The sequence below is a fragment of the Raphanus sativus genome, chromosome 8 (assembly GCF_000801105.2).
Source record: "Raphanus sativus cultivar WK10039 chromosome 8, ASM80110v3, whole genome shotgun sequence".
In the NCBI taxonomy this organism is placed as follows: Eukaryota; Viridiplantae; Streptophyta; class Magnoliopsida; order Brassicales; family Brassicaceae; genus Raphanus; species Raphanus sativus.
The window spans coordinates 9,846,655-9,873,692 of NC_079518.1; the positions used below are offsets into that span (position 1 = coordinate 9,846,655).

General features: G+C 36.2%; 5 protein-coding genes and 1 pseudogene across 8 annotated transcripts; 4 read left to right on the forward strand and 2 right to left on the reverse strand.

Annotated features, from left to right (window-relative positions):
- Nucleotides 1-947: 947 nt before the first annotated feature.
- On the forward strand, nucleotides 948-3,965 carry LOC108821407 (auxin response factor 13-like). The gene is made up of 14 exons (XM_056991984.1): nucleotides 948-990; nucleotides 1,073-1,161; nucleotides 1,276-1,371; nucleotides 1,480-1,536; nucleotides 1,625-1,768; nucleotides 1,876-1,960; nucleotides 2,039-2,129; nucleotides 2,205-2,369; nucleotides 2,454-2,567; nucleotides 2,636-2,708; nucleotides 2,797-2,939; nucleotides 3,078-3,312; nucleotides 3,523-3,707; nucleotides 3,786-3,965. Exons 1-14 carry the CDS (start codon nucleotides 948-950, stop codon nucleotides 3,922-3,924), a joined length of 1,659 nt encoding a protein of 552 aa, XP_056847964.1. The 3' UTR covers nucleotides 3,925-3,965.
- Nucleotides 3,966-6,084: 2,119 nt separating this feature from the next.
- On the forward strand, nucleotides 6,085-12,746 carry LOC108822117 (coatomer subunit beta-1). Of its 4 annotated transcripts, XM_056992728.1 has the most exons (6): nucleotides 6,086-6,277; nucleotides 6,722-8,780; nucleotides 12,075-12,147; nucleotides 12,226-12,316; nucleotides 12,392-12,556; nucleotides 12,679-12,746. In XM_056992728.1, exons 2-6 carry the CDS (start codon nucleotides 6,735-6,737, stop codon nucleotides 12,689-12,691), a joined length of 2,388 nt encoding a protein of 795 aa, XP_056848708.1. In that variant the 5' UTR covers nucleotides 6,086-6,277; nucleotides 6,722-6,734; the 3' UTR covers nucleotides 12,692-12,746. The 4 variants fall into 4 exon arrangements, with proteins under 4 accessions (XP_056848707.1, XP_056848708.1, XP_018450640.2 ...); XM_056992727.1 differs by lacking the exons at nucleotides 12,075-12,147; nucleotides 12,226-12,316; nucleotides 12,392-12,556; nucleotides 12,679-12,746 and adding an exon at nucleotides 10,304-10,675 and having other exon boundaries at nucleotides 6,085-6,277; XM_018595138.2 differs by lacking the exons at nucleotides 12,075-12,147; nucleotides 12,226-12,316; nucleotides 12,392-12,556; nucleotides 12,679-12,746 and adding an exon at nucleotides 9,120-9,394 and having other exon boundaries at nucleotides 6,087-6,277.
- Nucleotides 12,747-12,989: 243 nt separating this feature from the next.
- Nucleotides 12,990-14,220, forward strand: LOC130498905 (auxin response factor 13-like). Its single transcript, XM_056992730.1, has 3 exons — nucleotides 12,990-13,499; nucleotides 13,710-13,894; nucleotides 13,972-14,220. The coding sequence occupies exons 1-3, from the start codon at nucleotides 13,182-13,184 to the stop codon at nucleotides 14,108-14,110; spliced, it is 642 nt and encodes a 213-aa protein (XP_056848710.1). The 5' UTR covers nucleotides 12,990-13,181; the 3' UTR covers nucleotides 14,111-14,220.
- A 1,349-nt stretch (nucleotides 14,221-15,569) lies between these two features.
- Nucleotides 15,570-20,138, forward strand: LOC108822116 (coatomer subunit beta-1). Its single transcript, XM_018595136.2, has 6 exons — nucleotides 15,570-15,764; nucleotides 16,513-18,569; nucleotides 18,771-19,280; nucleotides 19,356-19,441; nucleotides 19,526-19,731; nucleotides 19,812-20,138. Exons 2-5 carry the CDS (start codon nucleotides 16,524-16,526, stop codon nucleotides 19,728-19,730), a joined length of 2,847 nt encoding a protein of 948 aa, XP_018450638.1. The 5' UTR covers nucleotides 15,570-15,764; nucleotides 16,513-16,523; the 3' UTR covers nucleotide 19,731; nucleotides 19,812-20,138.
- A 556-nt stretch (nucleotides 20,139-20,694) lies between these two features.
- On the reverse strand, nucleotides 20,695-21,753 carry LOC108819920 (protein OXIDATIVE STRESS 3 LIKE 5-like; annotated as a pseudogene).
- A 1,728-nt stretch (nucleotides 21,754-23,481) lies between these two features.
- Nucleotides 23,482-26,251, reverse strand: LOC108823070 (exocyst complex component EXO70A1). The gene is made up of 2 exons (XM_018596299.2): nucleotides 26,092-26,251; nucleotides 23,482-26,014 (listed from the first exon to the last, which is right to left on the reverse strand). Exon 2 carries the CDS (start codon nucleotides 25,852-25,854, stop codon nucleotides 23,821-23,823), a length of 2,034 nt encoding a protein of 677 aa, XP_018451801.2. The 5' UTR covers nucleotides 25,855-26,014; nucleotides 26,092-26,251; the 3' UTR covers nucleotides 23,482-23,820.
- Between the last annotated feature and the right edge of the window lie 787 nt (nucleotides 26,252-27,038).

The following is a 27,038-nucleotide window of genomic DNA, read 5'->3' on the forward strand; positions in this document are numbered from 1 at the left end:
CGTGGCTATAAATGGCTATTTATATTCTTCTTAAACACACGTCATAATGCATATGAATCCTGAAAAAAACATGTCAACACTTTATGCGGCATATGATCTACATACTGGCCAGGTCAGTGGAGATTGGATTGTTCGTGATAGTCAAGGACTCCCATATATGTGGGGCTCAGCAAATTTGGGAACTGCAGTGACAAGTTTGGAAACAGAATCAAAAGCATTACTTGTGGCTATGCAAAACATTTGGAGAGGAGGATATCGAAGAATAATATTTGAAGGAGATTCAGAAATATTGGTTAATTTGTTGAATGGACAATTACAAGCTATATCAATACATAATATGCTAGCTTATTTATCTCGTTGGTATGACATGTTACCTCTTTAAAATTTTCGATTTGTGAAGCGATCTGGCAATCAAGCGGCTCATCTCCTGGCTCGAAAAGGACCTTGTAATTTTGTTTTTGAAAATTGTAAAGTTTTTCCACAATTTTGGTTAACTTCAACCTTTTATTTGGATACTACGTTATCAGTATAATAAAATTATATTTTGACGGCAAAAAAATATGTCAACACTTTATATAATTACATGGTTAACTAAAATTTGTTTTATGGGCCTCTTACCTCGTGGGCTCGTGGTGATGCACCCATTGTCCCTCCCTCTGAGTTGGTCCTGAATGGCGCTTGTACTCTACTGCACTATTATTAAATATCTAGAAACATAATTGATTGATATTAAATAACTATCGATATTTCTAAAGATACATCTTTGACCCGATACTTTTTGGCAAATAGTAAAAGTTATTAGTCAAAACTCATATCCGTAAATATATTTATGAAGGATTTGAATATTTTCATCTATAAATACTTTATACAAGTTAAGAAAAACACACTAGTTTAAACCAAAATAAATAAAGATCAAAGTTCTCACCAAGTGATTGGAAAAATTGTTGATGGCAGGTGATAAAATCATGCATGTGCAACCTGAAGTTTTAGGTATAAGTGAGAAATTCTTGGATACGAGTTTGGTTTCCGATTGATGAAAATATATATCCATGATAATTTTCTTTGTTTCTAGCTATTGATGAAACCAATAACTACTTGAACAATCAATTATGGAAGTTATGTGCTGGACCTCTGTTTGATACTCCAAAAATTGGAGAGAAAGTATATTACTTTCCTCAAGGGCATATAGAGCAGGCAATATTTTTTTATCCTTTTATATTATTTCACTTATATTTAATTTGTAAGACTTACTCAACAATTTGATGGTATTACCAGCTAGTTGCCTCTATGAACGACGAACTTTGTCAACTAAAACCAATTTTTGATATTCCGTCAAAAATTTGTTGTAATGTTTTTAGTATCAATCTTAAGGTATGTTTCTTTGATTATATATGTTTCTTATTTATAAAATACACATGATGTAAAATGATTTAGACTGTAACTGATATTGTTCTGGGTATATTTTATGTATGTTCCTAGGTAGAGATCAATACAGATGAAATTTATGCAGAAGTTTCTTTGGTGCCTGATACATCTGTGAGTAGCAAAATAAAATTTTATTTATTTTAACATTAGCTCTGTTTAAAATATATTTTAAATAATTTAATTAATTTTATGTTCTAAGGATGTTGAGATCCCTATTCCTAAAAACAAAAACAACATACAAAACATTAACTATTTCACCAAGGTGTTAAGTGATTCTGATACCCGCAAAAATGGTGGTTTTGTTTTGTATAAAAGACATGCCATTGAATGTCTTCCCCTATTGGTAATTAGCCTGCACTTACATTAACTAGTCGTCCAAAAAAACATTTTCTTAGATGTTGAGATCCCTTAGTCATCCAAAAAATAACATTTTGTATTTAATGTTTTTAGGATATGTCTCAGCTAACCCCAAGTCAAGAGATAATTGCTAAAGATATTCATGGTCGTGAATGGAGTTTTAAACACACTTTAAGAGGTGACCATTCTATATTTCATTTCAAAATTTGTGAGTATTTATTACTGATCTATATTTTGTTTACAAACAATTAACTAGGTACACCAAAAAGACATCTTTTCTCATCTGGTTGGAATGAGTTTGCAAAAGGAAAAGAGTTGGTTGCTGGAGACTCTTTTGTATTCCTCCGGTATATATATTTGTTTTGCCATTTTAGATCTCTTTCGTTTCTTGAATTTTGTATTTTAACTATTTTTTATTCTAGAGGAGAGAATGGGGAATCGCGAGTTGGTATCAGTAAAGCACCTCATCAGCAACACAACATACCAACATCTTTAATTTCAAAACAGAGTATGCACCATGGTGTAGTTGCTACTGTACTGAATGCTATTAGAGAAAAATGTATGTTCGTTGTGTTCTATAAGCCAAGGTGATAATTTTGTTACTCTAATTAAAAGTTAAGTAAATATTTTATTGAAAATATAATATTATTTATTTGATGTGATGATATCAGGTCGAGCCAATTCCTTGTCAACTTTGATAAATTTGTAGATACAGTGAATAATAAGTTTAGTATAGGCTCCAAATTTTCGATGAGGTTCGAAGGAAAATATCTAAATGAAATAAGGTAAATCTTAAACTTGTATTTTTTTTTTCAAAATATGATTACTTACACAAATGATTTTACTACAACAGATACAATGGAACAGTAGTAGGAGTGAGAGATTTCTCCACTCATTGGAAGGATTCAGAATGGCGAAGTCTAGAAGTAAGAATATTAGTTCCACTTACATATATTATTTTTGAATATATTTTAAAAAGAGTAATATATAATATCCAATAACTTTATTTTATAGGTGCAATGGGATGGAGCTGCAACAATTCCAAGACCTGATAAGGTATCTCCATGGGAAATTGAGTTGTTAACACATTCATCACCAATTTTCAAGTCAGATGATCTAAAACATAAACGTCAAATCGAAGTAAATGAGTTTGGTAAGTAAACACTGCTCAATAAGTTAAAACTTCTTTGTGAATTAGTTATCATTATATTGATGCGCATATGTTCAAAAATATGGTATCCTACCTTATCCCAAGGACAAGAAGTTGGAAATTCGGGCATACAATCTTCCATGAGCTACTCATTCCCAACCATGTCCAAACCAAACTACAATGAGCAAATGGTTCAAGCAATGAAAGAAACAACCACAACCGCAACTACTAGCTGCAGACTTTTTGGAGTTGATCTAACAGTTCCCGCTACAACAAATGATTCAATAAAACCTATTGACTCGTATAAAAAAATTAAGATTTCTAAAATCTTTGAAGAAGAAGAAATTGTTAACCATGTCCAAGCTAGAAGTCTTACTAAGGTATGAAAATATCACCATCTTTATTCAAGTGTTAAACTATTTATGATGTACAACTAAAACATTAGAAAACATAGCTTTTAGTAAAAGGTTATGTTGTGTTTTAGGTAAATTTATTAGTTTTATTCTAATATTAGATTTAAATAAAACTGAATATTTTTTAATAGAATTAAATGACCATAAAGTTCATATGCTCATATGGTTATTGACCAGGTTCATATGAAAGGTGTCATAGAGAAGACTGTAGATTTAACTATATTTGATGGATACAATCAGTTGATCGATGAAATGGAAAGACTCTTTGATATCAAAGGCGAGTTGCATATGCACAATCAATGGAAAATGTTTTTCATATATGATGAGGGAGATATGATGATTCTTGGAGACGATCCCTGGCCGTAAGTTTTGCTTTCTTTTCTTTTTTTTTCTTATTAGATTAATTGCAAAATTTAGTGAGTAATTTTATTTATGTGTAGCAAATTTTGCAATATGGCGAAAGAAATATTCATATGTTCGAAAGAGGATGTCAAGATAGGGATAGCAGATAACAGATTCTCCAAAGGTGATCCAACATTAACAACAACAATTTTACCACCAGATGTCAACAGCAATTAGAGAGACTTTTGGTTTTAAAATTAAATGTTGCTTGTTTTTATTATATATTAGACAAAAGGGTTTGAAATTTGTTTAACTTAAAAATATATTATGGAGTGTTTTGGTTTTGATGATTGGTGTCTTGTCTAGCGGTTGAAGTTTTAATTGAAACAAATATCTTTTTTGTTTTCTTTTTAATCTTTTGTTGACTTTGTTCAAAAAAATCTATTATTGACTTGTTTAGTATTGTGCGTGTATGTCTTTTTGGTTTACATAAATTATGTAATTTTTTTGGCATTTGATACTGGCGTGTACTCACTCTTCTCAAGAACTCTCTGCCATAGGTAACATGAATAATTAACTTGGTGGATATGACTTATGTAAGGAAAATCGGAATGCTATTCCCAAAACTACTTTCACAGCTTTAGAGACTTGTAATCGTCTTCAGGTTCAGATTCCTGTTGTTCAATGGCATCATTCAGTGTTTTTCATAGGCTCAATCCCAAGCATGGATAAGCTAAGGGGTTGGGGTCTCAATGTTTCCTCGGATTGTCTTCTTTGCGCAAGCCACCAAGAGAACATACAACGCATCTTTTTGGTTGCTCATATTCCTTTGTGATTTGGTCTTTCTTCTCGTCCAAACTGCATTAGTTCTGTTATCCAAGCTGGTAAGGTGCATCTACATTTCCAGATTGTGCATCAGGGAGAGAGGAACAGATTGAGTAGGAGTGCAGTCTTTGTAATGAACACCACCGAGCGATAAATTGTTCCCTTGCGTGTATGCACGCTTTAAAGAAGGAACAAAGGAAATGAGTTAGCAGTTAGGTGATTAAACTAAACACCTATCACAGGCAATGGCAATCTACTCAAAATAGCACAGAGTTCACTGTATCCACAACTTAGCATTATGCCAAAAAATAAAGTAAGTTAATCCAGTTGAGGCGAAAAGTTGTCTACAGGAGTCAAAATTTTTACAATAAAATAATAGTGAAGAAAACAAAGCTTTTACAGGGGTTCAGTCTACGGAGCCAATAACAAGTAATCAAAAATATATGAAAACGAAATAAGATAATATGAAAAACAACCTTAAAACAAGAGACTTTTATTCTGAGTTTGCGTATGGGTGTTTTAGAGATTGACTAGGTCGATACTCGCGCTACGCCGCGGGAGTTTTTAACTTAAAATATTTTATTATCATATATGCTTAAGAAAGTTAATCCAACTAAATATCCAAGACGCTAGCACATGCATATAACTGTTTCTTGGTAAGTTATTCACTTACTTGGATTGACTTTGTTCCAACCGCAACTCATACCTTCTTTTCTAGCATAAAAAGAAATTCCACTAAGAATTTAATGAGCTGTATATTACCTACAAAGAGTCAGGGCGCGAATATGTTTTTGGCTAATAGATTTTTCAAGTTCACATAATAGGCGACCGCTGAATTGCAGTCTCCACAAGATCATAAAGTAGTCTAAGAAGCTATATGTGTGATCTAAATCAATAAAGCAACTAACTTTATCAGAGAATAAAGAAAACACACTATAGCCTAATGCTCAGACAACTATCTTAGATGCTCAACAAAGCATCATGTCTAATTATAAATATTCTCAGGAGGAAAGTAGATTCTTTTAAGGGTTATCGATTGATTCTTGCCTTGGTGATTAGGTCTTTGGAAACGAAACGATTGACGGAGGAGGAGATAGCTGCGGTGGCTAGAGAGAGCGCATCCCGATCGGCGTCCATGAGCCAGACGTCAAGGCCGTTCGTGGCGGCGAGCTGTGCGATTTTCTGAATCCATCTAACCAGCACCCACTACTCCGACACATCTCCTTCGGCGATCGCAGTTCTCTCGTAAACAACCATGAATCATAAGATTTTTAAGGATGCTTCTGATTGTAAATCTTCGACAAGTAGAAGAAGAAGGAAATATAAAGCACAATGCAAACAATGTGGAGAATCAAAATGTTTTGATTGGTTTTTCAAATTTTTCATTTATTGACATGTCACTCTCATGTTCATTTTAAAGTCTGATATGTCAACACCAGGAGAGAACATGATGATAACAATTAGAAACGTACGTCACTGTAATCCCCCAACCAAACCATAGAATTGGGCTTTTCATCAATCAACCACTGGGCCTTTTAAGGTTGACTCGATCTTCCCCGTTCTTCGTTTCCAAATCAGACACAGCAGACGAAAATAAATATCGCATCTCGACGAGTAAACAAACACCATCACAAAGTACATATTCATCTCACTCGATTCTGCGTGAGTGTTCGTTTCGCGAGATCCAAAATCTCTCTGGGATCCAAAGCTTCGCAACCCCGTGGATCTGCTCATCTCTCTCTCTCACTGGATCTCGTACATTGAGGTTCGTTTCTCTCCGTATCTACAACCTATGATCCAGATCTTCGTAGAGATCCATCTCCTTACGCCTTTTTCTCTCGTGTAAATCTACATTGTCTCGGTTTTCTCGGATGTCGTCTGTTTGATCTCGATCCGACTCAACACCATTTTCATGTTTATGCAGCTGATTAGATTTGATCGCTTATCTTCAAAATCGTAGGAGTTTTAAGAGATTGCATTCGTTTTGGATCTTAGTGGATCCGAATCTATCATTTATGTTAACGATTTGATTGTGTTTGTTGTATAATGATGTTCATTGCTGGATCTGAGGATTTGAAAGTTTGCTTATCTTGTTTGTTACTATGTGATCTGTACCTCTATTTATCAGTAGTGCTCCTTGCATGATTTTCCTTTTCAGAAGTCTTTTTTTTTTTTCTCAATTTGGTGTGGTGTTTCATGTTCCGTGCAGGGCTCTATAAAAGATGGACAAATCTAGTACCTTGCTCGTACACTATGACAAAGGGACTCCAGCAGTTGCCAAGGAGATTAAAGAAGCTCTAGAAGGGAACGATGTGGAAGCAAAAGTTGATGCCATGAAGAAGGCGGTTATGCTTTTGCTGAAGGGCGAAACCATTCCTCAGCTTTTCATAACTATCATTAGATACGTGCTGCCTTCCGAGGACCACACGATCCAAAAGCTTCTGCTGCTGTACCTTGAGCTGATTGAGAAAACAGATTCCAGAGGGAAGGTGCTGCCTGAGATGATTTTGATTTGCCAGAATCTTCGGAACAGCCTTATGCATCCTAATGAGTACATTCGCGGAGTGACGCTGAGGTTTCTCTGCCGGTTGAAGGAGACTGAGATCGTGGAGCCTATGACTCCATCAGTGTTGCAGAATCTGGAGCACCGTCATCCGTTTGTTCGTAGGAATGCAATTCTGGCCGTCATGTCGATCTATAAGCTTCCACATGGTGAGCAGCTCTTCGTGGATGCACCTGAAATGATCGAGAAAGCTTTGTCATCAGAACAAGATCCGTCTGCCAAGAGAAATGCGTTTCTGATGCTCTTTACTTGTGCTGAGGAACGAGCTGTGAATTATCTTCTGAGCAATGTTGACAAGGTTTCAGACTGGAATGAGTCGCTTCAGATGGTGGTGCTGGAGCTGATTCGAAGTGTGTGTAAGACTAAACCATCGGAGAAGGGGAAATATATTAAGATTATCATTTCTCTGTTGAGTGCCACTTCCTCTGCAGTTATTTATGAATGTGCTGGGACGCTTGTTTCTCTCTCATCTACCCCTACTGCTATTAGGGCTGCTGCCGACACCTACTGTCAACTTCTCCTTTCTCAGAGTGACAACAATTTGAAGCTCATTTTGCTCGATCGGTTGAGTGAGCTTAAGTCATCGCACAGAGACATCATGGTTGAGCTGATAATAGATGTGCTCAGAGTACTCTCAAGCCCAAACCTTGATATTCGCAGGAAGACACTTGACATTGCTCTTGATTTGATTACTCATCATAACATTAATGAGGTCGTTCAAATGTTGAAGAAAGAAGTTGTGAAGACACAGAGTGGAGAGCTTGAGAAGAATGGAGAGTACAGACAAATGCTTATTCAAGCAATCCATGCCTGTGCAGTTAAGTTCCCCGAAGTTGCAAGCACCGTGGTCCATCTTCTAATGGATTTCTTGGGAGATAGCAATGTGGCTTCAGCACTTGACGTGATTTCATTTGTTAGAGAGATAATAGAAACAAATCCCAAGTTGAGAGTTTCAATCATAACCAGGTTGCTGGACACGTTCTATCAGATCCGCGCAGGAAAGGTCTGCCCTTGTGCACTGTGGATTATTGGGGAGTATTGCCTTTCACTTTCGGAAGTTGAGAGTGGCATTTCAACCATTAAGCAATGCCTTGGTGATTTACCATTTTACTCTGTCTCCGAGGAATCTGAGCCAACTGAGACTTCGAAGAAGATTCAGCCAACCTCTTCCGCTATGGTGTCCTCTAGAAAGCCTGTGATTCTTGCTGATGGTACTTATGCTACCCAAAGCGCGGCCTCTGAAACCACATTCTCAACACCAACAGTTGTTCAGGGAGCATTGACTTCTGGAAATTTGAGAGCACTGCTTCTAACTGGCGATTTTTTCCTAGGATCAGTGGTTGCTTGCACGTTGACCAAACTTGTTCTCAGGTTGGAGGAGGTTCAGTCATCCAAAACTGAAGTGAACAAGACAGTCACACAGGCTTTGCTGATCATGGTTTCCATGTTGCAACTCGGGCAATCTCCTGCTTCCCCACACCCTATTGATAATGATTCTTATGAGAGGATTGTGTTGTGCATAAAATTGCTTTGCCATAGGAAAGATGAGATGAAAAAGATATGGTTGGAATCCTGCCGCCAGAGTTTTGTCAAGATGATTTCTGAAAAACAACTTAGAGAGATGGAGGAACTTAAGGCAAAGACCCTAACAACTCATGCTCAACCTGATGATCTAATCGACTTCTTCCACCTAAAGAGCCGGAAGGTAATATTATATTCCAAACTATCGCTTGCTTCATTTTTTTTTATATAGTTATTAACTGACGGCGTGCTAAATTGGCAAGTCAACGAAAACATTGTTAATTAATTAGAAAGTCAATGAAAGTTTAGTGTTTTTTTGTCAGCCCAAAAGTTCATGTTTGTTTTGGCAATTCGTGCAAAATTGAGGTTTTGTTTGGCCGAATTCCCAATAATAATAATAAATATCAATTCCTAAGACGCTATCAACCTCTCCATCATGGATCTTCAGCACGAAGAATAATTTTTTGTGCCCATGAAACCTCAATTTAGGAGACGTAGTGATGTTAATCACGTTTGATAACAGGCTCAAGGCGTAGAATACAAGTCCCTCATTCCCAACCCAGTGGATCTGCCACAAAACAGCTTGACCCACCATAGCCATCTAAAACCCATTCATCTCACTCTTCAAATTGTGTTGCTCACTGCCGAGTAGCAGACCCACCATGGTCCATGGATATAGGCAACGAGGGAGAGAATATTCATGTTGCAGATCCATCTTATTATTATGGATTACCAAAATGATAACAATATGATGAACTTGCATCTGCAACAACAATTTAAAAGTAGCATATTTTTAAAATTATTTTAGTTGTAGTAACAGTTTTATAAGTAGCATGTTTTTATATGTTGGAAGGCCTATTTTAAAATTTTGCCCAGGGTCTATCAAATATCTAACTTGGCCCTGGGGCAATATTTTTAATAGGCCTTTCAACATATAAAAACTGTTACTATAACTAAAATACTAAACAACCAACAAATATTTCATTTTTTTGTCTCTTTACTCATTTCTCTAAAATAATAAACATCCGAAAAACGTCTAGAGTTCTTACTTAAGGGAAATCCAAGATTCATTTCTTCTTCTTTTTAACCTTTTTCCAACCAATAAATCTTTAATTTTAGTATCAAGGTTATTCCACCTTGTATTATGAATTTCTTAGAAATGAGTGAACCTGAAATTAGAAAAAACATGAAAATTCAAGTAGACCATTCACACACTTAATCATATATAGTTCGTCAATGATTGAAATGATATATAAGAATATTGGATGTGGAGAAAAATATATGGAGACAAAGTATAAATTGTATCATAAACAAACGTGATTTTTCTCATATATTTTTCAAATGAAAATTGTGTCAACACAAAAATACCACATATCATAGATCAATAATCTAAAATCAAAATCATACCAGAGAGAATATGGTGATCAAATTCAAGTATTTGATGCGAAAATGATTTTCTGATATTTAGGGAAGGAAGATGAAAGATTTTCTTAGAACAAGTTAAACGAAAAAAGAAGAACAAGAAACCCTAAATAATATGTCGATACTTTACAAGGTTAACTAAATTTTTTAATGGGCCCCTTACTTTGTGTACCCGTGGCTATAAATGGCTATTTATATTCTTCTTAAACACACGTCATAATGCATATGAATCCTGAAAAAAACATGTCAACACTTTATGCGGCATATGATCTACATACTGGCCAGGTCAGTGGAGATTGGATTCTTTGTGATAGTCAAGGACTCCCATATATGTGGGGCTCAGCAAATTTGGGAACTGCAGTGACAAGTTTGGAAGCGGAATCAAAAGCATTACTTGTGGCTATGCAAAACATTTGGAGAGGAGGATATCGAAGAATAATATTTGAAGGAGATTCAGAAATATTGGTTAATTTGTTGAATGGCCAATTACAAGATATATCAATACATAATATGCTAGCTTATTTATCTCGTTGGCATGACAAGATACCTCTTTCAAAATTTCGATTTGTGAAGCGATCTGGCAATCAAGCGGCTCATCTCCTGGTTCGAAAAGGACCTTGTAATTTTGTTTTTGAAAATTGAAAGTTTTTCCACAATTTTGGTTAACTTCAACCTTTTATTTGGATACTACGTTATCAGTATAATAAAATTCTATTTTGACGGTAAAAAAATATGTCAACACTTTATATAATTACATGGTTAACTAAAATTTGTTTTATAGGCCTCTTACCTCGTGGGCTCGTGGTGATGCACCCATTGTCCCTCCCTCTGAGTTGGCCCTGAATGGCGCTTGTACTCTACTGCACTATTATTAAATATCTAGAAACATAATTTATTGATATTAAAGAACTATCGATATTTCTAAAGATACATCTTTGACCCGATACTTTTGGCAAATAGTAAAAGTTATTAGTCAAAACTCATATCCGTAAATATATTTATGAAGGATTTGAATATTTTCATCTATAAATACTTTACACAAGTTAAGAAAAACACACTAGTTTAAACCAAAATAAATAAAGATCAAAGTTCTCACCAAATTGTTGATGGCAGTTGATAAAATCATGCATGTGCAACCTGAAGTTTTAGGTATAAGTGAGAAATTCTTGGATACGAGTTTGGTTTCCGATTGATGAAAAATATATATCCATGATAATTTTTCTTTGTTTCTAGCTATTGATGAAACCAATAACTACTTGAACAATCAATTATGGAAGTTATGTGCTGGACCTCTGTTTGATACTCCAAAAATTGGAGAGAAAGTATATTACTTTCCTCAAGGGCATATAGAGCAGGCAATATTTTTTTATCCTTTTATCCTTTTATATTATTTCACTTATATTTAATTTGTAAGACTTACTCAACAATTTGATGGTATTACCAGCTAGTTGCCTCTATGAACGACGAACTTTGTCAACTAAAACTAATTTTTGATATTCCTTCAAAAATTTGTTGTTGTTTTTAGTATCAATCTTAAGGTATGTTTCTTTGACTATATATGTTTCTTATTTATAAAATACACATGATGTAAAATGATTTAGACTGTAACTGATATTGTTCTGGGTATATTTTATGTATGTTCCTAGGTAGAGACCAATACAGATGAAATTTATGCAGAAGTTTCTTTGGTACTTGATACATCTGTGAGTAGCAAAATAAAATTTTATTTATTTTAACATTAGCTCTTTTTAAAATCTATTTTAAATAATTTTATGAATTTTATGTTCTCAGGATGTTGAGATCCCTATTCCTAAAAACAAAAACAACATACAAAACACTAACTATTTCACCAAGGTGTTAAGTGATTCTGATACCCGCAAAAATGGTGGTTTTGTTTTGTATAAAAGACATGCCATTGAATGTCTTCCCCTATTGGTAATTAGCCTGCACTTACATTAACTAGTCGTCCAAAAATAACATTTTCTTAGATGTTGAGATCCCTTACTCGTCCAAAAAAATAACATTTTGTATTTAATGTTTTTACGATATGTCTCAGCTAACCCCAAGTCAAGAGATAATTGCTAAAGATATTCATGGTCGTGAATGGAGTTTTAAACACACTTTAAGAGGTGACCATTCCATATTTCATTTCAAAATTTGTGAGTATTTATTACTGATCTATATTTTGTTTACAAACAATTAACTAGGTACACCAAAAAGACATCTTTTCTCACCTGGTTGGAATGAGTTTGCAAAAGGAAAAGAGTTGGTTGCTGGAGACTATTTTGTATTCCTTCGGTATATATATTTGTTTTGCCATTTTAGATCTCTTTCGTTTCTTGAATTTTGTATTTTAACTATTTGTTATTCTAGAGGAGAGAATGGGGAATCGCGAGTTGGTATCAGTAAAGCACCTCATCAGCAACACAACATACCAACATCTTTAATTTCAAAACAGAGTATGCACCATGGTGTAGTTGCTACTGTATTGAATGCTATTAGAGAAAAATGTATGTTCGTTGTGTTCTATAAGCCAAGGTAATAATTTTGTTACTCTAATTAAAAGTTAAGTAAATATTTTATTGAAAATATAATATTATTTATTTGATGTGATGATATCAAGTCGAGCAAATTCCTTGTCAACTTTGATAAATTTGTAGATCGAATGAATAATAAGTTTAGTATAGGCTCCAAATTTTCGATGAGGTTCGAAGGAAAATATCTAAATGAAATAAGGTAAATCTTAAACTTGTATTTTTTTTTTCAAAATATGATTACTTACACAAATGATTTTACTACAACAGATACAATGGAACAGTAGTAGGAGTGAGAGATTTCTCCACTCATTGGAAAGATTCAGAATGGCGAAGTCTAGAAGTAAGAATATTAGTTCCACTTACATATATTATTTTTGAATATATTTTAAAAAGAGTAATATATAATATCCATAAACTTTATTTTATAGGTGCAATGGGATGGAGCTGCAACAATTCCAAGACCTGATAAGGTATCTCCATGGGAAATTGAGTTGTTAACACATTCATCACCAATTTTCAAGTCAGATGATCTAAAACATAAATGTCAAATCGAAGTAAATGAGTTTGGTAAGTAAACACTGCTCAATAAGTTAAAACTTCTTTGTGAATTAGTTATCATTATATTGATGCGCATATGTTCAAAAATATGGTATCCTACCTTATCCCAAGGACAAGAAGTTGGAAATTCGGGCATACAATCTTCCATGAGCTACTCATTCCCAACCATGTCTAAACCAAACTACAATGAGCAAATGGTTCAAGCAATGAAAGAAACAACCACAACCGCAACTACTAGCTGCAGACTTTTTGGAGTTGATCTAACAGTTCCCGCTACAACAAAGGATTCAATAAAACCTATTGACTCGTATAAAAAAATTAAGATTTCTAAAATCTTTGAAGAAGAAGAAATTGTTAACCATGTCCAAGCTAGAAGTCTTACTAAGGTATGAAAATATCACCATCTTTATTCAAGTGTTAAACTATTTATGATGTACAACTAAAACATTAGAAAACATAGCTTTTAGTAAAAGGTTACGTTGTGTTTTAGGTAAATTTATTAGTTTTATTCTAATATTAGATTTAACTAAAACTGAATAATTTTAAATAGAATTAAATGACCATAAAGTTCATATGCTCATATGGTTATTGACCAGGTTCATATGGAAGGTGTCATAGAGAAGACTGTAGATTTAACTATATTTGATGGATACAATCAGTTGATCGATGAAATAGAAAGACTCTTTGATATCAAAGGCGAGTTGCATATGCACAATCAATGGAAAATGTTTTTCATATATGATGAGGGAGATATGATGATTCTTGGAGACGATCCCTGGCCGTAAGTTTTGCTTTCTTTTCTATTTTTTCTTATTAGATTAATTGCAAAATTTAGTGAGTAATTTTATTTATGTGTAGCAAATTTTGCAATATGGCGAAAGAAATATTCATATGTTCGAAAGAGGATGTCAAGATAGGAATAGCAGATAACAGATTCTCCAAAGGTGATCCAACATTAACAACAACAATTTTACCACCAGATGTCAACAGCAATTAGAGAGACTTTTGGTTTTAAAATTAAATGTTGCTTGTTTTTATTATATACTCCCTTTGTTTTTATTTGTAAGTAGTTTTAGTTAAAAGTCTCAATATCAAAAAGTTATTATTTTTGAAAAAGTAGCATTTAGTAAACAATCTCAACCAATAACAAAAATGTATGTATTATTGTATTGGTCACACAGTATCTAATTAATGCAAAAGTTGATTTGAATTATGTAAACATTCTTACATTGTGAAACAATTTTTTTTGGCTAAAACTACCTATATAAAGAAACAGAGGGAGTATTAAACAAAAGGGTTTGAAATTTGTGTAACTTAAAAATATATTATGGAGTGTTTTGGTTTTGATGATTGGTGTCTTGTCTAGCGGTTGAAGTTTTAATTGAAACAAATATCTTTTTTTTTAATCTTTTGTTGACTTTGTTCAAAAAAATCTATTGTTGACTTGTTTAGTATTGTGCGTGTATGTCTTTTTGGTTTACATAAATTATGGTTTTTTTGGCATTTGATACTGGCGTGTACTCACTCTTCTCAAGAACTCTCTGCCATAGGTAACATGAATAATTAACTTGGTGGATATGACTTATATAAGGAAAATCGGAATGCTATTCCCAAAACTACTTTCACAGCTTTAGAGACTTGAAGTCGTCTTCAGGTTCAGATTCCTGTTGTTCAATGGCATCATTCAGTGTTTTACAAAGGCTCCATCCCAAGCATGGATAAGCTAAGGGGTTGGGGTCTCAATGTTTCCTCGGATTGTCTTCTTTGCGCAAGCAACCAAGAGAACAGACAACGCATCTTTTTGGTTGCTCATATTCTTTTGTGATTTGGTCTTTCTTCTCGTCCAAACTGCATTAGTTCTGTTATCCAAGCTGATAAGGTGCATCTACATTTCCAGATTGTGCATCAGGGAGAGAGGAACAGATTGAGTAGGAGTGCAGTCTTTGTAATGAACACCATCGAGCAATAAATTGTTCCCTTGCGTGTATGCACGCTGTAAAGAAGGAACAAGGAAATGAGTTAGCGGTTAGGTGATTAATAGCACAGAGTTCACTGTATCCACAACTTAGCATTATGCCAAAAAATAAAGTAAATTAATCCAGTTGAGGCGAAAAATTATATGTAGGAGTCAAAATTTGCACAATAAAATAATAGTGAAGAAAACAAAGCTTTTACAGGGTTCAGTCTACCGAGCCAATAACAAGGAATCAAAAATATGTGAAAACGAAATAAGATAATATGAAAAACAACCTTAAAACAAGAGACTTTTATTCTGAGTTTGCGTATGGTTGTTTTAGAGATTGATTTGAACATGATGATAACAATTAGAAACGTTCGTCACTATAACCCCCAACCCAACCATAGAATTGGGCTTTTCATCAATCAACCACTGGGCCTTTTAAGGTTGACTCGATCTTCCCCGTTCTTCGTTTCCAAATCAGACAAAAGCAGAAGAAAATAAATATCGCATCTCGACGAGTAAACAAACACCATATCACAAAGTACATATTCATCTCACTCGATTCTGCGTGAGTGTTCGTTGCGCGAGATCCAAAATCTCTCTGGGATCCAAAGCTTTGCAACTCCGTAGATCTGCTCCTCTCTCTCTCTCTCTCTCTCTCTCTCTCTCTCTCTGGATCTCGTACATTGAGGTTCGTTTCTCTCCTTATCTACGACCTATGATCCAGATCTTCGTAGAGATCCATCTCCTTATGCCTTTTCTCTTGTGTAAATCTACAATGTATCGATTTTCTCGGACGTCCTCTGTTTGATCTCGATCCGACTCCTCTAGGAACACCATTTTCCTGTTTATGCAGCTGATTAGATTTGATCGCTTCTCTTCAAATCGTAGGAGTTAAGAGATTGCATTCGTTTTGGATCTTAGTGGATCCGAAACTATGATTTATGTTAATGATTTGATTGTGTTTGTAGTATAATGATGTTCATTGCTGGATCTGAGGATTTCAAGTTTTTTTTACGACATTTTCGAATTATCTTCTTTAATTGTGATGTTTGCTCATTAAACCATGGATTGGAGAACAGAGGTGTTGATTCTATTCAGTCCTTTTTAAAAAAAAAATTGAAGGTCGAATACGGAGACATGCTTCATTCACTGTTTGGAATTTTAAGCAGAGAGGTGTAGATGATTGCTGTGTAGTCATTAAAATTTCTTGTATAAAGTTTACTTGAGCAGTGATGATGAAGCTAGTAATGTTCTTATGCTCAGTAACTAAAACTCGAAACCGCAAAAAACATTAACATTTTGCTTATCTTGTTTGTTACTATGTGATCTGTACCTTTATTTATCAGTAGTGCTCCTTGCATGATTTTCTTTTTCATTTGAGCTCAGAAGTCTTTTTTATTTTTTTCAATTTGGTTTGTGTTTCACGTTCTTTGCAGAGCTCTAAAAGATGGACAAATCTAGTACCTTGCTCGTACACTACGACAAAGGGACTCCAGCAGTTGCCAAGGAGATTAAAGAAGCTCTAGAAGGGAACGATGTGGAAGCAAAAGTTGATGCCATGAAGAAGGCGGTTATGCTTTTGCTGAACGGCGAAACCATTCCTCAGCTTTTCATAACTATTATTAGATACGTGCTGCCTTCCGAGGACCACACGATCCAAAAGCTTCTGCTGCTGTACCTGGAGCTGATTGAGAAAACAGATTCCAGAGGGAAGGTGCTGCCTGAGATGATTTTGATTTGCCAGAATCTTCGGAACAACCTTATGCATCCTAATGAGTACATTCGCGGAGTGACGCTGAGGTTTCTCTGCCGGTTGAAGGAGACTGAAATAGTGGAGCCTTTGACTCCATCAGTGTTGCAGAATCTGGAGCACCGCCATCCTTTTGTACGTAGGAATGCAATTCTGGCCGTCATGTCGATCTATAAGCTTCCACATGGTGAGCAGCTCTTCGTGGATGCACCTGAAATGATCGAGAAAGCTTTGTCAACAGAACAAGATCCGTCTGCCAAGAGAAATGCGTTTCTGATGCTTTTTACGTGTGCTGAGGAACGAGCTGTGAATTATCTTCTGAGCAATGTTGACAAGGTTTCAGACTGGAATGAGTCGCTTCAGATGGTGGTGCTGGAGCTGATTCGAAGTGTGTGTAAGACTAAACCATCGGAGAAGGGGAAATATATTAAGATTATTATTTCTCTGTTGAGTGCCACTTCCTCTGCAGTTATCTATGAATGTGCTGGGACGCTTGTTTCTCTCTCATCTGCCCCTACTGCTATTAGGGCTGCTGCCAACACCTACTGTCAACTTCTTCTTTCTCAGAGTGACAACAATGTGAAGCTCATTTTGCTCGATCGGTTGAGTGAGCTTAAGTCATCGCACAGAGATATCATGGTTGAGCTAATAATAGATGTGCTCAGAGTACTCTCAAGCCCGAACCTTGATATTCGCAGGAAGACACTTGACATTGCTCTTGATTTGATTACTCATCATAACATTAATGAGGTCGTTCAAGTGTTGAAGAAAGAAGTTGTGAAGACACAGAGTGGAGAGCTTGAGAAGAATGGAGAGTACAGACAAATGCTTATTCAAGCAATCCATGCCTGTGCAGTTAAGTTCCCCGAAGTTGCAAGCACCGTGGTCCATCTTCTAATGGATTTCTTGGGAGATAGCAATGTGGCTTCAGCACTTGACGTGATTTCATTTGTTAGAGAGATAATAGAAACAAATCCCAAGTTGAGAGTTTCAATCATAACCAGGTTGCTGGACACGTTCTATCAGATCCGCGCAGGAAAGGTCTGCCCTTGTGCACTGTGGATTATTGGGGAGTATTGCCTTTCACTTTCGGAAGTTGAGAGTGGCATTTCAACCATTAAGCAATGCCTTGGTGATTTACCATTCTACTCTGTCTCCGAAGAATCTGAGCCAACTGAGACTTCGAAGAAGATTCAGCCAACCTCTTCCGCTATGGTGTCCTCTAGAAAGCCTGTGATTCTTGCTGATGGTACTTATGCTACCCAAAGCGCGGCCTCTGAAACCACATTCTCAACACCAGCAGTTGTTCAGGGAGCATTGACTTCTGGAAATTTGAGAGCACTGCTTCTAACTGGCGATTTTTTCCTAGGATCAGTGGTTGCTTGCACGTTGACCAAACTTGTTCTCAGGTTGGAGGAGGTTCAGTCATCCAAAACTGAAGTGAACAAGACAGTCACACAGGCTTTGCTGATCATGGTTTCCATGTTGCAACTCGGGCAATCTCCTGCTTCCCCACACCCTATTGATAATGATTCTTATGAGAGGATTGTGTTGTGCATAAAATTGCTTTGCCATAGGAAAGATGAGATGAAAAAGATATGGTTGGAATCCTGCCGCCAGAGTTTTGTCAAGATGATTTCTGAAAAACAACTTAGAGAGATGGAGGAACTTAAGGCAAAGACCCAGACAACTCATGCTCAGCCTGATGATCTAATTGACTTCTTCCATCTAAAGAGCCGGAAGGTAATATTACTTTCCAAACTGTCGCTTGCTTCATTGTCTTTACTATTATTATGAGTTTCTTGGCAATCTGTTCATGTCTTATACGTAGATTCTGCTTTATGGGTTACCATTTCTCAAATTGAAAGATAACAGAAGTTTATAGTCTGGTTACATTTTTTTGGGTCACTATATCAAATAACTGATGATAAGTTTTTTTTTCAGGGAATGAGTCAACTTGAGTTGGAAGACCAGGTACAAGATGACTTGAAGCGTGCTACTGGAGAGTTCACAAAGGACGAGAACGATGCGAACAAACTCAACCGTATTCTTCAACTCACAGGATTCAGTGATCCAGTCTATGCTGAAGCATATGTGACAGTCCATCACTACGACATCGCACTCGAGGTTACCGTTATCAACCGTACAAAGGAAACTCTTCAGAATCTGTGCTTGGAATTAGCAACCATGGGTGATCTCAAGCTTGTTGAGCGTCCTCAAAATTATAGCCTTGCACCTGCAACGAGCATGCAGATAAAAGCAAACATCAAGGTCTCGTCCACAGAGACCGGAGTCATATTCGGGAACATCGTCTATGAGACATCAAATGTTATGGAGCGAAACGTGGTGGTACTAAACGACATTCACATCGATATCATGGATTATATCTCCCCTGCTGTTTGCTCGGATGTTGCTTTCAGAACCATGTGGGCAGAGTTTGAATGGGAAAACAAGGTCATACACCGAAACCTTTTACACTTTGTTTCGAGTTTTGGTGTTTAACCGTTTCCGTTGTGGTCTTCATGTCAGGTTGCTGTGAACACCAAGATTGAGAACGAAAGAGAGTTCCTCGACCACATTATCAAATCCACAAACATGAAGTGTCTCACTGGCCCGTAAGTTCAGATTCTTATTCCTTCTTTCTTCTCTTGTAGACCGAAACTCTTCTTACTAACTAGTGCGTCTCTCCCTATTTGCAGATCTGAACTAGACGGAGAATGTGGGTTCCTTGCAGCAAACTTATACGCAAAAAGTGTGTTTGGTGAGGATGCTCTAGTGAATGTGAGTATCGAGAAGCAAACGGACGGAGCATTGAGTGGCTACATAAGGATAAGGAGCAAGACGCAAGGGATTGCGCTAAGTCTTGGAGACAAAATCACCCTCAAACAAAAGGGTAGCAACTGAGGTTAGCTAGTTCTTATTTACCACTTCGATCTATTCATGTTGAATCCTCACACTCCTTACCATACCAACTGATTGTTACAGGCTTGGAATGGTGGGGCACAAGGTAACAGGTTTAGACTACGTTCGTTTGTCTCTCTCTTGAGCAACTTTTTTTGTTGGTTTAACCTGTTTACTACGGAGGGAAGCGTTTAAGCAAAATAATGTAGAGATTTATCGTTTATCACTCTTTTCCGGTATAGTTTCCGGTATGGTACGGATGGATTCTTACTCATACAGCTGAGTGTGTTCTTCGTTTTATAGTACTTGGACGATCTCGTGTTATTTGTAATGTCTTTTTTTTTTCTTTATATGATGTCATTTTGTTGGGGAGATTAAACCATAATTCAGGAAATCCTTTGTCGTTTTCTATTTTTTTTTTGTATATCCACTATGGTTTATAGTAGCTACTATGAGAAATGTTACTAGAGATGCATATAAGACAAAGCAGGACCATTCTTGTTGGTGAAAAATCAAAGGAAGAAAGAAAGAGGCAGAACCAGACAACTACTGGTTGGTAGAACGACAATAAATGATAGTGAGTTTCTTCTGATCCTGTCTTATGGATTCGAATATAAGGTTGGAAATATTGATTTGTTCATCGTTAATTTTATATAGTTAACAATTTGATGCCAGATCTGATGAAAAAATATGCTTGAGAATCCTGAGATCTGGCATCGAATTGTTGACTATATAAGGTCCAAATATTGATTTGTTCATCTGAGTATGAACCATAATATCACCCGAGTTGACCTAACAAAATTTTATGAAATATTTTTTGTTTGGGTCAAAGAATGGAACTATATTCACTAAAGATTACGTGCAAGAATTATGATAAAAATCGACAAATAATCCAATTCATTTTTAATCAAAGTTCAACAAATTTATGATCGTATAAACGACTAAACCATTATTCATTCATCAAATCTTGAATTAACGTATTGCCATTGCCAACGAAACCTCCTCTACTAGTACTCTTGACAACAGAAACAAACAAAAAACAGAACACTAGTGGAGAAAACAAAAGGATTATCGATCATCATCTTGAAAACTAGTTAAACAAAAACAGCTTACAGCTATGAGTTTGAACCATAATATCTCTATTATTCGTTGTCATCTTCATCCTCTTCTCTTGGAGTTTACTAATTTCATCATCACTACTGTCATTATCATTATCTTTATCATAATAAATGTATTTGTGATCCTCGTCGTCGGATTCTTGCAACCCAAGTAAAGGCGTTGAATTAAGGTTATTAGTAGTCTTGGAGTAGATGCCGAAAGATGACAAGGATGACCTTCTCCTTAGCTTGTTAGCAATAATCAATCTCCTTCTCTTGTTCAACGGACTCTCCACTTTCATAAAATCTTTGGCCTTGCTTGCTTCCGTTAAATTCCCAAATGATTTTGATTTCCCTATATAATGATTTGATAATCCTCTCCTGAATTTATAAAAGAAAAAAAAGATAGTAAATTAAATTTTGGACAACTAATATTTTTCTTTTTGAAACTGAAAGGATGATTAAAGAAAAAAGCGTACTTGATCGGAAGAGAATCTTCCAGGGAGGAACCAAACCATGTTCCTCGTGACGAAACGGCACCGTCTTCTTCCTCGTTTTCTTGGCTGCTTTCTCCCGACACGACCACAGATGAAGAACTCTCTGATATCTCCTCCGACAGAAGCTTAACACATCTCCTTAACCCGATCCTGACTTCACCGCGGTTAGATTCCTCCGTCAAGAACAGAGCCGCCGGTGCAGCTTTCTCTTGCGCCGCAAGAAACTCCATTTTCCTCAGCTCTTCTAACCTTTCTTCTCTTCGACGTAGACTCCCCCTGTTTATCCACCAATCGTGCTCAGCTGTCATCAACCGTCGATGCGCGTAAGTTAAGAGCTCCACTACGCGCAGGTTAAAGAACTAATCTCCATACAAAAATAAGCTTTTGTATGAACTATTATTATAAAGAACTCGAAGATACGAATATACGTATATATATATTCATAATCGCAAATGTTTTTTTTTTTTGTTGTCACAGATACGCACAAATGTTCTAAAAGTAGTACCCCGAGGGAAGAGAAATACTTGGGTTCACCCAACCAATAGGATTTTATTATTTCATATTTAGTATCTTTTAAAAAAGGAAACAAAATATTGTCAAGTTTTATTATATTTTAAAATAAAAATAAAAATAAATAAAAAATAATAATAATTGCAAACAAAAACACGTTTAAAAAAATATACTTTTAATACCGTCAACCAACACTAAACCCTGAATCCTAAACCGTTGGGTAAACCCTAAACCCTTGGTAAATCCAAAACACTTGGATAAATTCTAAATCCTAGAGTTTAGGATTTATCCAAGGGTTTAGGGTTTACCCAAGGGTTATGGTTTAGTATTTAGGGTTTAGGGTTTAGTATTTAGGGTTTAGGGTTTAGTTGATTGTGTTAAAAGTATATTTTTTAAAAAATCAAAAGATTTAGGATTTATCCAAGAGTTTACCATGGGTTTAAGGTTTATGATTTAGGGTTTAGGGTTTAATGTTTTGTTGACGATATTTAAAAAAAAAATCTTTTTTGGCTACTACTATTATTTTCTATTTATTTTTTATTTTAAAAACATAATAAAACTTGACAATATTTTGTTTCCTTTTTTAAAAGATACTAAATATGAAATAATGAAATCCTATTGGTTGGGTGAACCTAAAAGTTCACTCTAGGGGTGAACCCAAGAATTTCTCCGGAGGGAAAGTCGTTAACGGCGACTTTGACGTTTTTGACACGTTTATGATGACATGGTCGCTAAGGATTGGCTAGCTTTCGTACCTTAGCCGGGAGTTTCGGAGTTACTGCCTCCGTTAAGTCCGGTGTAGCGAAAGTTTGGTGGTCTTTATGACAGCAAAAACCTTATCCAGTTTCCATTTTATTGATTTTCAGTTTGTAAACAGGCGCAATGTAATGACTTTCAGTCAGTGAAACCCAGATAAGATTTTAACTAATTCATAACGTACTGAATTACTGATATCTCCACAGAGTTAACATAATTAGCGATCTTACATTTAATCAAAAATGACTAAAAAAATCTTCAATCGATTTTTATGAGTTCACTGTTACAAACAAATACTATTTTTTCATCTATGGCATAAACAAATGATACTGAATACTTTTTTTGTTTTGAATTGTAGATAGTTTTAGTTAAAAAACACTAATATCAAAAATATTGTTTACTTATTAAAAATATCATTTTTGTCAATTAAAAATATCATTTAATATATAATTTTAACCAATTATAAAAAAGCATACATAATTTAATTGGTCACAAAAAAAATTCGATAAACATAAAATTGTATTTATTTATACTGTGAAACTTTTTTTTTGTTAAAACTACTTATAGTGTGAATTATAGTTAAAACATTCCTAATAGCATTTTTCTTTATCAAGAGAATTTCGGAAACAATGACGCAAAAAGTCTCTTTTGCATGTGAAGATTGAATCCTTTTGGGGACTTTGTGGTGTTCTTGTTTGCAAAAGATTGAGAAGGTGTGAGGAATCTCATTTCAGTACTGCCCTCATCGGTGCAGAAAGCTGCTCTGGTTTCTACAGTAGGGTGTTACCAACTCTAATAGCATCTTCCTTGGAGGTGAGACTATTAACAATCCAAACTCAATCTGACATTCAGATTACGACTTTTTCCTGAACCGTAAAAGCAAATTGGTAGACAAGTAAAACAAAACTGGTTCTACTACATTTCCATTATTGTTTTAAACTTCATAAAACGTCACAAATGAGTAAGCACAACAACTAAGCAAGAACAAGAAAATTGCCCATCTTCTGGTTATCCCATTAAATAGAATAATCTAAACTCACTTGGTCCCTAACATGAAACCTTAAGACATAAATGAACTAAAGGGACTTGATCAATGACTAAAAAAGCTATACCTCATTTGACAGTATTTTTATATACGTATAAAAAGACTACATCTGCTTCTCCATTGAAAGATAAGCTTCCCGGGAGATGCAAGAGCAGACACAACATGACAACAGAACATGGCTTCTTCAATCATACAACAGCAGAAGTAGTGCGTCTCAAGTCAACATCATTCTTGAGTTTCTCACTCGGCGGCGGTGTTCCTTTGAAACTCCCATATCTCATAGGCCTAGGCACGTAAAGAGAGCTGAGAATCTTCTCCAAAGCCACCACCGTGTACCTCACGTACTTGCTCGAACTAGCGTCTTTCTCAACCAACGGCCCATAGTTTTGCATATAGCTTCTGTAAACCGGCACAACAGCCTGAACTATCTGCTGACAAACTCTCTCCCTCAGATCCTTCTCAGGCACAACCCACATAGACTGCTTCTTATACATCTCATCAAAGGCAACGTTAAAAGACTTCAGCCTCTTCTTGACGAGATCACGCGCCGTGGCGTGTCCACCGGAGAAGAGTATAAGCCCTTCTCTGCTCAAATGACTCGGGAGCTTACCCCAACTGTCTCTAAGGAAGACAGTAGCGTAATACTCTTTGTACTGATCATGCTCCTTCAACCATGAATCTCCTAACTGGTCTCCGATCCTCGTGCCCTTTAAGCTCTTGTATAGATGCCAGTGATTATTCATACCGAAGAAATGAGCTAGCGTTTGATCAGGATACGCTTTCATCCATACATCCATGTTCTGCTCAATCATTTTGATTATTCTCAGAACCTCAACCATAAGCTGATTGTCTTGGAACCTCTCTGACCTCCAGCTCTTGTGTATGAGCAGAACCTGAGTCAGCGTTGACTTGTACTTATCTCCTATGAGTTTATTGCAGTAATCAGTTACAAAACTGACTAGCCTAGGCACACCACCGTCGCTAGGCGGTGGGATTTGCTTCTGAATCTCCACCTGAACCAGAAGCTCCCAGAAGATCTCCGCCGCACCGTCTATCAGCTTCTTGATGAGATCTCTCGTGAAGTTTTGGATCTCTACACAAGCTGCTCCACCAAAGAGACGGTTAAAGTCTGCTCTAAGCTTGTTCAACGAAGTGAAGATGTCTAACAGCTTCAGAAGCTTGATCGGATCTTTCTTGCTATCGGTAACGGTTTTACCGAACTTGAGAAACGCAAGCATACCAGCTTGTGCAGCGATCTTGGAGAAGCAGTCCAACCAAACATTCAAACCAACTCTCTCAAACACGTCGTTGCAAAGCTTGAACTCTGCTTCGAACAGATGCTTGACAGCAAACTCTAGATGATTCCCCCACTGAGATATATACCCTTCTATGCTCTGCACGTCGTTGAACTCAGTAACCGAGATGTCTAGATAATCCAATTCAAGCGCTCCAAGGCTAGCTCTAACGTTGGAGCTCCTCACTTCAACGTATATCGATACGCACTTTTCGAGTCTGTTATTAGCTCTGAGCCTCCCAAGAATTGCTTGAAGTTTATGGATCACGGTCACAGGCAACTGAGACGGCGCAATGCACGCTTGCTCTCCTAACGACGGTGGAGACGCCATGGGAAGTGGGACGCTGTTGTCCTTCAACAGCCTCCTGAACTCTTTCTCGAGCTTGTCCAAAGCAGCATCCCTAAGCCCACCGTCAAGCCTAGCTTTCTCTTCTTGAAACTCCCTGAGACCTTTCAAAGACTTCTTCAGATTCGAAAGATACTTCAAGTCAGCAACGTTATGATCTTCCAAATACTCAACTATATCCTCCAGCCACTGGATAGCTAACCCACAGTTCTCACCTAGAAACTTCAACGCTTCCTCTAACCGTTTCAACACAGCTAAGTAACCCGAGAGATCGTTCCTGGGATCTGATAACAAAGACTTCTCGAGTCCGTGGACGGCGTCAAACACCTTGAGAACAGCAGCTGCAGGACCAACGGCTCGGTTAATGTGGCCACCGACAGCTGCAAGAGCTTCTCTATCTGCTCTTATAGGTCTCACCGCAGCTTCGAGGGAAGGTAGTCTCTGCTCAACCTCATCGAACCTAGGACCGGTTCTCTCCAGAGCTGAACCAATGGCTTTAGATTTCTCTAGACTCGATTTCAAATGCTTACTTGCGGTTACTAAGCTCTGTATCCCTCTATCCACCATAGCAGGCTCCGTCATAGCTAAACTTAAATCAGTCCAAGAAAGCAATTAGCTTCCAAACTAATAAAGATAGAGACTTTCGAGTAAATCAAACCAAACCCACAACACTACTTAGTAACAGAACTTAGCAAGAAGAAGCTAAACACAGAAGTTCCCACAGCTACTACCAAGCAACCCCCTGAAATAAGAAAGTTTTCAACTTTGGAACTGGGACAACACAAATGTAAGAGATCAAGTGGAGATAAGGTCTTTTACTGTAATGGGTCGCCGGAGAAGAGTCGATCCGGCGGCAAAGGTGTGAGCTTGGCGGAAGAAACGAAACGGCGTGAGCTTTGCCAGAGAGAGAGAGAGAGAAGAGAAAGAGAGAAACTTTTTATTGTTTTTCGACCGTTTTTTTTTTGGGCCGACGGAAACTGACAAAGTGCATGACAGTCGAGCACAAGGTTTCATACAGTATCACTTGCAACTTTGGTTAATAAAAAAAACGGTCGCACAAAAAAAAAGGTTAATAAAAAAAACGGAACTTTCTGTAAAAAAAATTATAGATTCATTAAAATGATAATAACATAACTTTTTGTTTAATAATTTGATTTTTTTTTTTGCTTTTTCTGTCAAGAAAAATATGCTTAGTTTGTGTTTTACTTTAAGAACTTTCTTTTTCTCTTTAAAATGTTTTTGGACTTTCTGAATCTTCTTTATTTCTTTCTGCCTTTCTGAATTAGTTTTTTCTGCCTTTCTGAATTAGTTTCGTAGACTTGTGAATTGTGATCATATGCTTTTAATGGTTGTTTACCATATTCAACTTTGTGGTAAAGTAGGAGTTAGGCATAGATTTAACTCACTTTACTTCCAACATAAATGATGATTTTATTCCTTTATATGCAAATTTCCAGAGTAAAGCTTTAACATTGACCGTTGAAACACTGAAAGTTTAACACTGACCAGATGAAATAGTCATAAGTTGAATACTTCTTCCCTATCATAACAAATATCATTTTAAATTTTTATTTTTGCTTTACAAAAAATCTCATTTTATATCTTCAAATTAGAATTTTAAATTAAATTTAACTTTAATCATATTATTTAAACATATTAAGCATATAAAGAAAATATTTAGTGTGTCAATTAAAGGTATAACAAAGTTGCCCTGTAAAAAAAAATTTAAATATACGTGATTTTTTAATTGATGCTATTTATAAAAC